The 16894-nt window shown below is 31.6% G+C and overlaps 1 protein-coding gene across 1 annotated transcript in view; it reads right to left on the reverse strand.

Annotated features, from left to right (window-relative positions):
* LOC111709909 (uncharacterized) overlaps positions 1–16583 on the reverse strand; it is a 19753-nt gene extending 3170 nt beyond the window's left edge. Inside the window, exons 1-17 of the mRNA XM_023483854.1 lie at positions 16477–16583; positions 15910–16011; positions 14627–14695; positions 13382–13424; positions 12427–12513; positions 10900–10986; positions 10310–10387; positions 9095–9159; positions 7381–7450; positions 5904–5983; positions 4851–4911; positions 4577–4663; positions 3958–4046; positions 3735–3815; positions 1539–1576; positions 1105–1195; positions 741–823 (exon numbers count right to left, since the gene is read on the reverse strand). Coding sequence (XP_023339622.1) covers positions 741–823; positions 1105–1195; positions 1539–1576; positions 3735–3815; positions 3958–4046; positions 4577–4663; positions 4851–4911; positions 5904–5983; positions 7381–7450; positions 9095–9159; positions 10310–10387; positions 10900–10986; positions 12427–12513; positions 13382–13424; positions 14627–14695; positions 15910–16011; positions 16477–16538 — 1273 coding nt within the window. The 5' untranslated portion in view covers positions 16539–16583. The remainder of the gene's footprint in view (positions 1–740; positions 824–1104; positions 1196–1538; positions 1577–3734; positions 3816–3957; positions 4047–4576; positions 4664–4850; positions 4912–5903; positions 5984–7380; positions 7451–9094; positions 9160–10309; positions 10388–10899; positions 10987–12426; positions 12514–13381; positions 13425–14626; positions 14696–15909; positions 16012–16476) is intronic.
* Between the last annotated feature and the right edge of the window lie 311 nt (positions 16584–16894).

Below are 16894 nucleotides of genomic sequence, written 5' to 3' on the forward strand. Positions count from 1 at the left end.
GATATCTGAATCCCTCCAGTGGAATTATAAACCCCTTGGAAGGATAACTGAATCCCTCCAGTGGAATTATAAATCCCCAGGAAAGATATCTGAATCCCTCCAGGGGAATTATAAACCCCTAGGAAGGATAACTGAATCCCTCCAGGGGAATTTTAACCCTCCAGGAAGGACATCTGAATCCCTCCAGTGGAATGTAAATCACCCTGCGTAAAGTTTTGAATTATAAAAAGCATTTTTTCAAACCCCTCCAGTGAAAAAGAATTCCCTCCGGTGGTCTCCAGTGGAGTCAAAATCTTACTACGAACTTCCGTGACTCTCAAAAGTGTGACATGTTCTAATAGGAATAAAATCAATAATCATATAAAATTAAAACTTATTTGTAGGGGTTTAGTATTTAAAGGAACTGAGTTTTTTGCAACCTGATGTTGTAGACCTCTGATATTTCAAACTGGGTTATAAAAATGTAGCCTTAACTATTCTAAATTAAAGTATGCGGACGGTTTTTTACTTCTTGTTTTAAATTAAAAAATATAAACAGTAAAAAAACTTTTTAAAACTGTAACAGAACAAAACTTGTACTTTAACGTGGATTTGATTTCATTGAATGACTTTGAATCTTTTCTTAAAGATTTTAGAACCTGTTGTAAGTGTCTTTGAGATTGTTTACAATCCAAGTTTTTCCAACTTTATTTAAACAAACTTCAAATTGACCGTTGCAAAATGTACAATGTATAGTTTACCTGTACTGTTAGTTAGTGTTGCATTAGGTTTACAGGTTCCGAATTCGGTTAAAAATGTTGCACTTCCTCCCAACTCTTTTGCTCTAAAAAATGTTAGTAAATAAAGAAAATAAAAGTAACGTTAAAAAACTGTGTAAAAAAAAATGACTTTTCTTTATGTACCTCGTCTTTATTACTGTTACTTAGTTATAAAAGCAATGTGAATTTCAATTTTTATTTATCAGGAATTTTTGAAACTTTTCTCGTTAAATACTTTTTCTTTTTCTCATGTCCGTCCATTTGAGAATTTCTTTACAAATAAATTGTATGGCAACGTTATATTTCAAAATTGTATAAGGCTTTGAATCTTTAAAAATGTCTGGACCTTTCCTGAACTGTGTTGAAAACTGCTGGTCCTAAGATCTTGTCACATCCTTCTCGAAGAACCGGGTCAAAATCTTCATCACCTCCATATCCTTGAAAATAATAAAATGCTTAAAATATTAAAAGTTTTTTTTTGACAATAATCTTGACTTTCCAAAGGGACTGTTGTAATTTCAAGTGATCCTTCCTTCCTTGCTTCTGAAGAAGAAATGTGCCAGCAAGTTTTGCAGAGGAAACCCACAATTTTAAAAAATCAGTTTAAAAACTACTATAATTTGAGAGTTAGTTAAAATCACGTCTACAGTCTCCTTGATGGAATTCAAGCATTTTTAGTGAAATCTTAATTCACGAGTTGGAAACACTTAATTTTGCATTGTTACTTTTTTAAACCTTCTACTTCGGGTAATTTTATTTATCAATATTTTTCGTTACTACCTATAGCCCAGCAGTAATAGTGCCAAGATAGTACAGTCCTGTAAAATAAAATGTGTAACGTTTAAATAAGGTTGGGACATTATATTTAAAAAAATCATTTTATAGATGGATATTATTCTTAACAATTTATTTTTAAATGTAATTTTTTTAACAAAATAAAAAAAGGCAGTGAATTTTTTCCTTCGACTGTTATATCTTCTTTTTATCTAATCATACATCTGTTTTCTGTTACTCTTTTGTAGATATTCGCATTCTTATCCCTTGTAGACAAAGGAAATAAGAGTTTTGAGACATATTTCTGCTTTTGTTTAGCTCTAATATTCCGTATATTTCCCAGAGCTGCAGCTTTCTATTTGGCAATTTTCTTTTTCATACGATTCTTTAATTTAAAATCTTGGCGCCAGAAATATCAAATTAAGTATAATAGAAAGTTACTGTTTGCGAGTAGAGATCAGATGTATTAGCAGTTTTCAGTATTGTTTTCTTCCAGGAATGTCTGACTCAACAACTATTAAAGGTTAGCTTCAAACACAATTTCCTCAATATTCTTACAGGTTGAAAAAAATAAAATTCACCGCACTAATGACAAATGGGAATAGAAAGGTTAGGCTAGGAGTGGATATTTTTGACAAAAGAATTCTTGATTCTTGTAAGTTCATCTCGGACACAGTGCTTCAGGATATTGCCTCATCTACAGCAATCTTTTCCTTGCAGCTGGCAGAGTATAAACCAGTATCAAAGTGCATGGTGCACAACCTATCAGGATTCTACTTTCTATGTTTCCATTTTCCTTGTTTCTGGCAAGAGAAAGAGGAAGAGAGAGATCTGATGATCTGCACCACCATCATGAAGCTCTACAAACTCTTTCCAACCGATATTCGTCTATAGTTTCTTTATTAATTTCTATACCAGCCAATTTAAGCCCCACTCGGGAAAATATTTCATAACCTTTTGTTTTTATAAATAAAGATTAGAAATACCGTTAGATCTCTTTTATTTTATCATATTGACTTTTAAAGTCAACACTGTTGTATCCGACAGTTTAGTTCTTTTGGGGCTGGAATTATCTAAAAATTGAAATACTTAGGAAATATTCATTGGAAACAAATGTTTATTATAAGCATTAATATATTTTTCATCATATTACCTAAAATTGTTGTGGACTTTCTTTTTGTTCTGCACTGGGTCGATGGTTTGTTTTGATCTAATCTCTCCTGGGGCAAGGTTGGAGTTACTTGCATAATTGCAGAACTATGGATCTCAGGCTGTTGAATTTGCTCAACATCTGAGTTGACGGATCTCAGTGCCATCCTGGCAACCTGAGACTCAAACAATCGATATGTTGAGTTATTCATCCTATTGTAATGCTTCATTATAATGCTGGAATCAGTTGGAGTAATGGACTGATAATGTCCAGATTGAAAAAATGTTTCTTCAAACCATAGAAGAGTTAGTGGAGCACTATATGGATCTCGATTATCAGAGCGAATTAACTTCTCTGCACTATTATTTCCTTTTTTCCCGTGTAGGGTGTACTGCCATGTTCCTCCACACAGGGTTCTGTTCAGCCAAAAGAAGCTGGAGAGAGTTGTATAAGAACCTGACTGTTCTGAGCTCCCTTGATGCTTGCACATAGTACCAGATTCAATAGAAAAAATTAACGTCTTTCCAACAAGTTCGGTTACTTAATAACAGCTAACCAGGCTTGTTATTAAGGAATATGTGTAAAACTGCCAGTAGCAAAATCTGGATCCAGCTAGGTAAAAATCTCCATTCTCCAGGTTAATACAGCTTTAAAAGATCAATGCAGGCCTTCCATGTTTCTTGTTATAGTTGGTTTATTTTTTTCCATTTGTGCGCATGGGTGTATATTGGGGATATTCATCCTTGTCTCAAGTTCCTCTTGTTTGCCAGTTTCTCTCTCTCACCCTGTATCTCTGAATACTTTTAGAAGCGCCGAGCCTTACCCAGTTGTTGCTTTTTCTGAAAGCTAGATGTCACTGATAGATGGACATTATATAGATTCGTTTGACACTTGGCAGAAGGAAATTAGATAAGATAAAAGCAGAAAAAGTCCCAAATCTTTTATAAATGATCAATTTATGAATCTTACTTTAAATCTGTATAATTATAAAAAATCTTTTTTTCTTCAGATTTTTACCGTAATTATAGTTGAATCCTATAGGAATGGTTTACCTGTCTAAGTACTCCATACCTCCTGGTGGAGCCGAAAATCCTGGGCCAAGAAGGCTTGGTCCTTCAACCTTTATATTTCTCCTTTTTTCAGATCATAAATAAAAATAGATCAGTTTTTAAGCTTCAAGCTAAAGCATTTCTTGTAAATATCAGATTTGAAACAATTAATGTAAGCAAATAATGAAAAAAATCTTACTATCCATATTTTTATTTACAATCTTACATCTCACTGAACCGTTGTGCGATTGATTCGAACCAGTTTATGAACGTTGAATCCTGGCTCAAAAAAGACTCATCCAACTCCCCACACGCCTGACGTGAATAAAAAAACAGAGAGATTGTTGACAAAATGTGACAACCATTCACAATTTTACGGGCTACGATGTTTTGGAAGGTAGGATATAAGAAGAGTTGCAAAGTAAAAATGACATAAAGCTAAAATATTGAAGGGCCTATCTGAGAACGTTGAATTTGAAGAATTGGTAAGAACTAGACTAAGGAAATGAGTTTTTGCCACAAACTCAAATTTATCCATCCTTATATCTTTGCAATCCAATGTCGTAGACCTTTGATATTTCAAACTATTATTTCTGAAAGATCAAATTGTCTATATTTGAAATATCAAAGGTTTTCATCTTCAAGTTGCAAAGACATAGTTATGAGAAAATCTGAGTTTGCGGCAAAAACTCAGTTCCTTTACAGTTATTCTTATTTTTAAGAAAAAATATCCATCGTATATCCATCAAAGGTGCTTATTGCGTTGTATTGTGACTAATGATTTTCTTAAATCTGAGGGTCACTTAATTTGTTATGTTATTGGAAAATGGATTTTTTTTAAATACCTGCTTAAGAATAGGAAAGAAAATTGAAATATTGTGAGTGTTCAGATAAGCGTCAAGAACCAGATCAAGAAGAGAATTAGGACCTGACTGTAGAAATAAAATTAGAGTTAAAAAGATGAAAGCTATCAAAATAAGGAAAGAAAAATTATATTTCAAAAACATTTGAAAATTTTTTTCCTTTACAGACATTAGTCTGTTTGTTTACATTTGTTTGAAATACATGCAGTCATATTAGAAAATATTACTACAATGCTAACAGAAAAGAATTACTTACATTAACAAAGTAAGCGTAAGTGACAGGTTCCCAGAAAATCATAGTCTCGTTGTCAAGAGATCTAAAGTAATATAATCAAATTATCTCTCCTTTTATAAGTATATTATAATTTGTATCGGAAACAAATAAAAATCTGTCTTTCAGAATTGCTATTTATTCTCATAAATATTTCATTCTTCCACACATTGATGACATTTTTCTTGACAGCTCAAACAAAAACCACATGTTGTAAATGTTTTATCAAGGTTATTTCTATTTCAGATTCTTATTTTATAAAGAATTCTGAGCTTATCAGTAAAAGTTTGGTAACAAAACAATGGTAAATTTTTACAAGCCAGATTTTCACAACCTTCTAGAATCATCTATTTGCATTTTTCGGAAGCCAAAAATGGCTGTCAAAGTTATCTAAAGGATCCAAGTATATATACTATAAAAAAACACTAGACAGCATAGATTAATTAATATAACAGGTAGGACACTATAGATGTCGTCCTTGATATGATATATTCTGGAGAGAATTACAGACCAAATCTTGAATTATCTTATTCTGAACATCCAGATCAAATTTTCTCAGCTCTTGTATGTTAGTTTTACAGTTTTGGTATGTTAAAATGTCCATATCTTATGTTTTTAATGTTAACAGAGTAGAAAGCATTTGTGACTCAAAAAAAGTACAGTTAAACTGAAAACTTGGTATTTTCCTAGAGAACGATTTTTGGACCCCCCCCAGGCCCCCCCCTCCTATCAATTTTGTACATGGATCTTATAGAAAGTGTCCCAACTTAACCTAACCCGTGGCTGCAGCGCTTGGCCCCCTACCCCATCCTAGCCGCAGCACTCGGCCAAGAAAGTGTCTGAACTAACCTAACCTGTGGCCGCAGTGCGCTCGGCCCCCTAGCCCATCATAGCCGCAGCGCTCAGCCAAGAAAGTGTCTTAACCTACCTTCCCCTAAATAATGCTAAATAAATACTAATTTGGTCATGTACAAAATTGATAGTAGGCCGGGGGGGGGGGGCTGGGGGGGCCCAAAAACTTTTAAAAATATAGTAAACCTGATAGCATCACTTGCTTTGTTAAAAAAAGGTTCCAAAAGTTCCTTTCCAGCATTTCCAGGAAGCAGTAAGCTAGGGTCCTACAGCAAAACACCGGTTCTTAAAGATAGCGTTCGCAAAAAAAATGACAGAGGGTTAGGTTAATACATATTCACCTAAGCATTGGTTCTGTACTCATTAAATTGTTAATGCTGTACAGATGTTTCTGTAAAGAGAAAAGATATCAAAATAATTCCCACCCTTCCAATAAAAAAATCCCTTAGTGTACAATTTGATTTCTGCAATACAAATTTCAGGAAACTTTAAACACACTGTGTTTACTGTAAAAAGACGACATTTTGAATTGATCAATTGTTTTTGTTTAGGTCTTGAAAGGTCTTCTTTGAAACCCCTGTTGTGAAAGCTATTTCTCATTCCAAAAACAACATATATATATTGATATCAACCTTTTTTTTATTTCGGGAAAGAACCAAAAAATGTCAGTTTATCAAGCATAGATATACAAAAATATACAATACTAGAAATTCAAGGCGCTTCACGCCCTTCTTTCTAGGCTTTTAGGGCGCTTCGCGCCCATCTTCTATATAAATTAGGAACATGTTCGAATTGTTTACATTTCAAAATAAAGATGAAACAAGTTTTGCGGATTTAAAAAAAAAATTTCGCTGATTTTCAAAAATTTAAATTTTTTTTACAAAATTAAAAACCTCTTAAACACAAATTTTTAAAATTTCAATCATTCATAAACCTTCCCTGGGGTCCCTAGATGTCCCACAAAAAATTTGGGCCCGATCGGTTCAGCCGTTTTGACGTTTATTGGATACAAACAGACAGACAAGCATCAAAACAGACAAACAGACAAGCCAAATTTATATATAGAAGACATACACCGGAGGACTACAGATAAAATTGAAAAATGGCAATTTTGCTATGGAACTAGCTACTGACATACATTACATTGGATATAAAGGTTTGCTGCAAGTATATTTGTACTCTGGGGGTTTGTTTACAAATATTGCAGACAGACTAGTTGAAAGTTGAATTTCAAAGGATTAGAAAGAAGATTAGTTGCTGCTCGCTACCGATATGTGTGTGCTAATGATGACAATCGGAGTCCCCTTACAAACAAAGAACACATTAAAGTTGGAAGACCTTTCAAACTCTCTCTCTTGGAATGATGGCGATACTTTGGCGAATTCTTTATGTGCCAACATGTCGACTTTTTAGATACAGGCGAGAAAATCTCTGTATGATTAAATTAACTAATTTGTATACATTCTTTCTCGGAAGTCAGGAAGGGGGGGGATTATTATTAAATTTGATCAGATGTTTCCATACGACGCCACTTACTATTTTCAATCCTTTTTTAAATCTATTTTTGTTTTAAAATTAGTATTTAAATTTTTTTAACCATTAATTTTTTATATATATATATATTTTCAAGTTATTCTTGAAAAATATTTTAGATCTTATTCACCATGTAAATATCTCCAGTCCAGGGTTCGTTTATTAGCTCATATCCAAGAACTGCAGTGTTATTCATAAACCTAAAGAAAACAATCAAATTTTGACAGCGAATCTTTTACTTAAAGTTTGACCCTATCACGGTGTTTTCCACCCCTTCCCAATCAAAAACGTGGAGGGGGATGAATCTATGTTAGACAATTAAAGCCCAATCGGTACAGGGTTAATATGTCATCTATTGTATTGAACTATTTGACGTCAACAATAGTTGACTTTGATTCTGTGTGCTCTTTATGTCTGTTTTGTTATTTTAATTTAAATGTTGGGCATTTACGTTTTAATATTTACCACGACACATTTGTTTTGTTTTATTTAATATTTTACGTCTACGCTGATGCAAGTATAACGGGGTTTCATAAAGGAATCAAATGAAAATCATCATTTATCAAAGACACTCACTATAGATATCTATTAATTTATAGTTTATATTTTATCCATATATACATGAATTTTCGTATAAATTTTACACAGTTTTATATCAATTTATTGAGATAGGAACATCTGATATAACTTTCATGGATCACGATCAAGAGCTAAAGTGATTAGCTTTCAGCCTATACCCCCTTTCATTTTTCCTTTACAGTCCCTTTAAGATTTGAAAATTTGCTTGGCATAAACATTACACAGTTACACAATGACAGGTAGTTAAGTTAATAAGGCAGAATAAGAATGAGTGTACAAAAGATCAGAAAGAGATTTGCCAACTTCAACAGAAATAGACAGGCTAAATAAACTACTGTCTATTATAGAATAAATCAACGACGTTCACAACAGAAAGTTATTTATATAAAAAGATTAAATAAACACTGTGGTTGATTTAAGTATACAAATCAAATTAACACGGTTGTAGAGTTGAACGGTTTCCGATCCAATCCATGTTTGCAATCAGAGAATGCTAAAGAGAACCGTTCTGTTGCCTGTCTTCATCATTCCTTTCTTCTCAGGTCTCCTCACAAGCCGTGTCAGGTATATTTTTGAGTTGACTCAGCATGAGTAAGCTGGTCAGACTTAGCTTGGGTATAGAGCTTGAGGTGTGGCTTGGGTAGCTAACGGGCCTCGTTTGGATTACACGCCACACGGTATAAATTTTACTATATCAAATTATTTACATTTGTTGAAAGTTTGTGGGGTGTTGACCGTACAAATCATGGGGGAACAACAATGACCCAGGCAAGAAGAAATTATTTGGGATATAAATATACCTTTTGCCTGGGCAACACTTCATGTAACCAAATATCCAAATCTAGTGATCCACTTTTTTTCTTATCAAGTAAAAGATATTTTTACCTCTTCAGGAAAGATTTTAATTTTTTTTTAAGGCCCAGAGGCCGAATTTAAAGAATTTGAGCCGCGGTTTAAATTTGAGCCCCGGCTCAAATTTTGTCAGTTCAACTTAAATTTGTATTAAATTTTTCAAGATTTAAGCCAGCACTCGATTGAAACCGGTTTTGGGGGGATTTAAGACGCGGCTTGAGTTCATTAAATTCGGACACTGTTTCATTACTTTTATTTCATAACAAACCTAACAAATAGGTTGGCCAAAATTTGAGAAAAAGCAAACTATGTTAAATATATACAAGGTATGGTAAAATGCTTTAAAGAAAGCTACGTTGTTCTATTTTTAAAAACAATTTTCTGCATTGATGAGTATTGGTGGATAAAATTACCTTTTAGTAACTTGAAGCCAGAAATTAGCAAAATAATCAGCTGCTCCCTTGTTGTTAGTGTACAGCTAAAAAAATATTGTTAATATAATATCTTAAAGCTAGATATAGTTTGTTGTAACATGGATTATAGTATAATGACATTATTGATATGCTTATCAAAGAAAAGCAAATTTCTGAAACATTTTTTTCTATTTATTAGATAGATGAGACAAGGCATAGTTAAACGTAGTTGGCAAGGTTTGTTTGATTTCTTAGTTTTTAATTCTTTGCCAGCATGTAATGATGTATGCAGGCACTTGTTGTCTTAGCTTTTATCTACAGTTTGTGTTTTTCTTCTTGTTCAGCATAAATTTCCTTGCTTAATGTTTTACGAATTAAATGATTGCACACTAAAATCAATTTCTAACTTTATTTTATGCCACCATCTCATTGTCAATTCTTAAGTTTCAGAAATGCCAAAATAAATGATGATGGACTTATTAGAATAAAATGCAGAAGCATTATTTATTTATAATAATACTTTTTTACATGCAGTAATTAAAAGGGCTGGGAAGACGATATTTAAATAAGTGAAGTTTTTAAAAATGAAAAGAAAATACTGGTAACAGATTTAGCTTCAAGGGTTATGGTGGGGTCTCTCTAAAAACAGACGGTAGTTGCCATTCAGATTTAGCTCCAATAGTTGCCATTCAGATTTAGCTTCAAGGGTGGGGTGAGGTCTCTCTAAAAAACAGACGGTAGTTGGGGTAGTGAGGGTAGTTGCCATTCAGATTTAGCTTCAAGGGTAAGGTGGGGTCTCTCTAAAAAAGACGATAGTGAGGGTAGTTGCCATTCAGATTTAGTTTCTGGCAAGAGGGAGGGCGAAGAGAAGCAAAGAGAACCCCTCCTATTTTTCCAATTATTATTTTCTTTTTTTCCAAGAAGGGTGTACTTCCATGTTTTATTCTACACCTAGGGTTCTGTTCAGCCCCAAGAAACTAGGAGAGATCAAGCATTAGAACCTGACTGTGCTGAAGCTCCGAGGCGATTGAACAAACATTCAGAAATAAATCAAAAGACAATGTAGATGATCAAAGATCAAGGACTGTCAATTAAAAATTTTAAAAATTGTTTAGGTTATTTAAATACAATTTAAATCAATTTTCAATTTTCGAAGATCGCAAAAGTAGTAACTATAAAAGTTTACATAAGTTTAAATTACAAACTGTGGTTTACTTGTTGAAAAGCATTACTGATTTCCTCTGTAAAGTATCCACAGGCCCAAGTTGTAAACCCTGAAGTGCTTAACATTGGGAAATAAAGATTTTGTTATCGAATTTCTGTGACAGAGTTGAAGTGTTGCTATCTGAGTATGGTTGACCAACAAAAATAAATTTTAAGGTAGGTGCCAATGCATTTTTATGCATGTTGCATTCAAATTAGTGTTTTTTAAATCCATCGAACGAAAAAATCTTTTTTAAAAACTGAAAAATCTAGTGAAAAATACATTTTTAACAGAAGAAAAAACTTTAAATGTTAATTATTACTTTGTCTAGTCACTGTCTTACTTTTGTTTAACTTGCATTGATTAACTCACCCTGTACAATTTTCAGTTAACATTGTTGTTGCTACAATACATATGGACTTTTTTAACAAATAAACATAGTGTTAAAACAACAACATTCCTAGAGGATTAAATGAAATGCTTATTGTTTACAGCAATAGATGGTCATGCTACTGTCTACCAACCACTCGCAATACCTCAAAATTTCTACTTGACTTTATATACATATCAATTCATCCATAATTCTAAACTGCTAAATATACCAAGGATATGGACGGTCTGATTTGTCCAGCTTATCACTCAACCACTTAGGTATTCCCCAGTATCCATCTATTCCAGTTAGTGTATCCTAGAGTTGAGCATCGTTATTTTGAGTTTTTTTAAACATTCAGGATTTTTAGATTTTCAGACGACTCCACAAAAATCTGAGAAGCTTAACATATTTTAAAACTGTTTGCTTTATAACATCAATTTGGTTTACTACGCTACGCTTGACTCTGGCAGAAGATATAATCTTTCAAATTATTTTTCAAATAGTTTGTTAACGAACGATTGATTATGTATAGTTCAGTCTTATATCTTCTGTCAGAGTCAACAAAGGAATTGACTATTGAGTCTTTTGCCACAAATTCTATAATGAATGATATAAAACAAGGTGAAAGCTGAAAGGTAGGAAATGAAACCCTTATTTGATAGAGTTTGTAAATGCCAGAAATGAGTAGAAACGAAATAAACCCCATATAAAACCAATAATTTGATATACATCATGATATTTTTAATTTATCATATCATATTCATTATCAGAAAATTGTATTTCAACAGCTCTTCTCAAAAGAATGTCAGTTATTTGAAAAAAACCCATGTTTTCTTAAATTTAATGCTGGTTTTATCTGTACTAGCCTTAGAGGTCGCTTCGCGCCCATTTTCTAAATTAATTGTGAACATTTTCTCTTTGTGTACATCGTAAAACAAAACAAAAATAATTCGCGGATTTTCACAAAAAATTTCGTGGATTTTCAAAATTTTCAAAAATTTAATGAAGATTGAATTTTGATGGAGACAAATATTTGAAATTTTGATCATTCATAAACCTTCCCTGGGGTCAGGTGAGGTCCCACAAAAAAATTGGGCCCGATTGGTTCAGCCGTTTTGACGTTTATTGGATACAAACAAACAAACAAACAGACAAACAAACAGACAGACAAGCCAAATTTATACATAGACTAGCCTTAGAGGGCGCTTCGCGCCCATCTTCTAAATTAATTGTGAACATGTTCTCTTTGTGTACATCATAAAACAAAACAAAAATAATTCGCGGATTTTCACAAAAAATTTCGTGGATTTTCAAAATTTTCAAAAATTTAATAAAGATCGAATTTTTATGGAGACAAATATTTAAAACTTCAACCATTCATAAACCTTCCCTGGGGCTCCGTGAGGTCCCCCCAAAAAATTGGGCCCGATCGGTTCAGCCGTTTTGACGTTTATTGGATACAAACAAACAGACAGACAAACAGACAGACAAGCCAAATTTATATATAGATTTCGGATTTTCTGCAAGAAATTTGTACTATATATATCATTTTTAAATTTTCTTGTTAATTTTTCCTTCTTCTTCTTGGACATTAAATTTGTATCCAAGGATTTTGATGAATATGATACATTTCAAAAATAAATGGTGGAAATGCTGTTTTCTCCACTTGTATTAAAAATCTGTAAATATTGTTTTAAACAATTTTAAATTATTCTGTTATTAAAACTTTAAAAAATAAATGGTTATAAAATATACCTGATGCATGTCCAAGTAAGTATATATTCCATTTTCTTCCAACCCGTTCACGATATCTTTTATTAATCCAGAATATGTCTCATTTACCTACAATAAAACCTTACAGGGACAGTGTCAGCATTTAAATAAAACATCTAATAGTATTATTTTCATTTGATTTATACGGTATTTCAGAATTTGGCCTTTCAATTACCCTCCAAATATTGATGTAAACTGCCCCAAAAATTGGGATTATTTCATGTTTCAACACTGCCACCAAAAGGAAAAAATCGAGACCATATGATTCAAATCTGCTACTTTTAAATCTTTAGACTTTTTGAACATTTTAAAATACTTTTGAAGGATTTTCTACACCTTGCAGAGTGGCAAGGATGAACCAAGTCTGTCACAAATTTTCTTTTCTTTTTTAATCCGTGAAAAATGTTTTGCGCTGCACAAAGTGGCAAGGTTAAATCTAATAGAAAAAATCGGGAATATATGATTCAAGTCTGCCACTATGCGTGGCGCAATAAATTTATCAAAATGATTTGAACATTTTCAAGAATTTTTAAAACTGAAAAATTTAGCAGAGTGGTAGACTTGAATCATGTGGTCTTGATTTTTTTTCAATGTGATTATATTTAATCTAGAGAAACTTGAATATTCTCGATTAAGATAAATTTCTCACTAATTTCTCACTAAGGAATTGAGTCTTAGCAACAAACTCTGATTTTCTTACATTTTTCCTACATCTTGGCAACCCAATGTCCTTTACTATAGATATTTCAAACTATGAATTCTATTAGATCAAATAATAAAAGTATGAAATATCAAAGCTTTACGCCGTCAGGTTGGAAAGTTATAGGGATTAGAAAATGTGAGTTTGTGACGAAGACGCAACTCCTTTCTCTAATTTCTCACTAATTTCTCTCAAAGCTAACCAAAATAATACTGCTATATAATGTCCATAATATACCTCTCCTTCGCTTGGCTCAAGGCCAGACCACATCATTCCCAATCTATAATTTTAAAGAAAAAATATAATAGTATTTTTCGTGTAAAGAAGACACTTCGAAAAATGCTTCAACTCAGAATTGCTTCTGGAAACTTTGGAAGCTTCCTCCCCTTGTGCAGTGTGCATCCTTAAAAGCATTCTATAATGATATCTTCAATCTACATTTAAATGTTTATGATAGATTTTAATCCAATGTTCTAAATTGATTAGGAATTTTTTTATTTTATTTTATTTTATTTTTAAAGAAAGAATAAATACTCTTTTTCCTCTCAGGGTTGCTTAACAGTAAACATTATTCTTCACCCTAATTTCTCCATTCTAAATAAGCGTTAAAGCTAGATAACTGATAATTATTATTTAGGACACAATTTCTCGATCAGATGCAAGCTATTTACACTATGGTCACGACTTAAAAAAAGCACGTCTGAAGCAGTCATTTAAGACTTAAATAAGGATTGAGCCTTGTGACATATTGGGCCTAATTTAAAACATTTAATTAATTAGGAAACTGTAAGAAAACTCACAATTAAGAATAATTTTCGGAAATGAAAGCAAAAAATTTTAAACTTAAGAAATTTTGAGCAATTAACTATGAATATGCAAAGTTTGTAATAAGTTAGTACAATGGTTAATCTCAACTATCGTTCTAAAACTAATCAAGGTCGGTTATCTTACAGATAAAAATACCTGTTTTTCTTTCAACTCGGATTCGTATATAGATAACATATAAAATCTTATATAAACTTATTTAGGTACTGAAGATATAAATATATAGAATCTATATTACAGATACTTTAAAGTTCAAAAAGTAAAGTCTAAGATCTGGTTTCATTCTAAATCTGGTTGAATAGAAAGCTGTGATTTGTATTCATAATAATGAGATTAATGAACCATCAGAAAGAAAATTGTGAGTATTATCTGATAAATAAAAATGCTTTCCCGCCATTAAAAAATCGTCGAGCATAATTTTTTAGCAACGGATAAATCTATTTTCTTCGCAAAATTAAGCTAGTGCATACTAATTTGAAGTATGCATTCAGAAGAAATACAATAGACACGTTCTTTGTACAAAAAAATCTTTTTTTTATTTTTTACTCTAAACTGCAAAGGCCAAAGAGTCTAAGCTTTTTCAATTGCTTTCTCAACTGCTTCCGTTTTTTCTCCAAAGAATATATAATTGGTGGACTTAATTAAAAGTATACGAACCTAACTGCATTAAAGCCCCAGTCCTTTAACTGTTTTTGTCGTATTGGATCCAACATCTTAGGATCATACCTGGGTTACATTGTTGAATGCGAGCTTTCTCAAAAATGAATGTATAGAATGAATAAGAATCAAATTTGGATTGCAACTATAATTAAACTTCTATAAGGAGTAAATGGTCGAAAATGCTTGACACTTTAAGAGCAGAAAAGTCTAGTAATTTCACGGTTTTCACAAAAATACTGCCGTTTGAATTATTGGTCGTTTGAACTATTGGTTGTTTGAACTATTTCTTATTTTTACTACTTTCGATGAACATCGACAGTTTATACTCTGATAGAAGATTTCATTCGATGGGGTAAACATATAATAATAAATATAGAAATTTGGGCAATTTCCTCAGAAGAAACAGGTCAAAAGAATCATTAAAGAATAGTTCAAACAGACAAACTTAATTCAAACAAAATTCAAATGCACAGAAAAAATATTTAAAATGGACGAGAAAAAAATAGTTTAATGCACAAAACAATAGTTCAAACAAACAAAATAAAAAGTTCAAATAATCAAAAAAATGCCGGAAATGAACAATAAATTGTTTAAATGCACAAATGAACAGTTCAAATAAACAAAAATACAGTTCAAATGCACACAAAAAATAGTTTAAATGCACAATAAAGGACCAAAAAAATTGTTATATGCAAAATTAAACAATTTCATTTTGAACTATTTTTGACTATTTTGAACTATTTTTTTTGTTCATTTGAACTTTTTTTTGTACTTTTGAACATTTTATCTGTTCATTTGAACTATACTTATTGTTAATTTGAAGTATTAAGGCGAATATTTGAGTTTTTATGTGAAGTTTTATTAATAAATTAACTTAGCATGAAAATAGTTCAAATTAAGGAACATCAAAATAAATCAACTGCGCTTAAAAATAGTTCAAATTATCCAATACTTCAAACGGCAGTAGTTCAAACAGAATAGCATCGGCATTCTCGATCAGTCACCCTCCAGTAAAAAGTTGAATAGGAGATTAATTGATTTTAAATATCGTCTTCTTCATTAAAATGAAAATTCTGAAAAGTTACACTTATGTCATATAAAGATAAAGAATATTATGATATGTTTACTACATTCTAATGACCAGAAAAAATTCGAAATTTATGAATTATGATATAAATGATGAGGTTTAAATAAAATTAAATGATTTACAATTTTAGCGGTATTGAAAATTATATGTTAAACGGTTTATTTTTGTTTTAACTTTTAAGTTTTTAACCTACCAAGGAAAATTTTTTATTACAGAGTTAATTCCCCTAAACATTAGAATTCGTCCATCATCCTTGGAGTAGAACATCCCATCTTTAACATGAACACGGCCGTACCTTTATTAAAGGGACTCTAAGCGCAATTTCTTCCATGCGTGGCTTCCATGCAAATATCAATTCTCAATTGACAATGTAACCCTTAAAAGCTTTGTCTGATCAAGTATGGTTTAGATTTCAATGTAAATAATTTTAGTAATTTTTATTGTGATTTCTCTACAAAAGTAATTGCGCATTTTTTGCTTTTAAAATATTGGAGAAATTATCAGAATTAAACACTTCACAAGCTAGAAAAAAAGTCCAGATATTTTTATCAGATAAAAATTTCAAGGGTACCACATGAATCGTGAATTCATCTTTTTCTTATGAAAGTCACTTAAAGTTACGTTCACAGTCCTTTTAAAAAGTAGTTTTTTTTTTACACAGATTAACAAACTTGAATAAAACTGAAAATAGTATTAATTCATAATCATGTCAGAATACTTTTAATGTTAAATTTATGATTTATAAATTCTTACGATATACCTAGCTGTTATGGCTTGAGGTAATACAGCTAAAAGCAGACTGCAGAGGATAAGTGACCTCATTTTTTTAATGTTTTATGATCAATATTTAAAGTATTTACGATTTCTGAAATAAAAACTATTAAACAAATTGTAAAGTAATTTGCCTATATTTGTTTCATGGGACTCTTGAAAATGAATACTTGGACATTAAAATCACTGAATTGTATTTATTTTGTCACTGGTATAAATTTAAAATGGCTTGTTATTTGGTAATTAAGTTTATTTTTTTCCTCCGATTTTACTATCCAGATTTTCTTTATTAGTCCATTATAAAATTGGTCATATTTATAAAGATTCTGTCTTCCTATAGTGCCCCATTTTATAGGAATATACTTAACTATTAAATGTTACTTTCCCTGCGAGAATGTTTCTTTCAT

This window comes from Eurytemora carolleeae, unplaced genomic scaffold (genome assembly GCF_000591075.1).
Source record: "Eurytemora carolleeae unplaced genomic scaffold, Eaff_2.0 scaffold46, whole genome shotgun sequence".
Taxonomy (NCBI): domain Eukaryota; kingdom Metazoa; phylum Arthropoda; class Copepoda; order Calanoida; family Temoridae; genus Eurytemora; species Eurytemora carolleeae.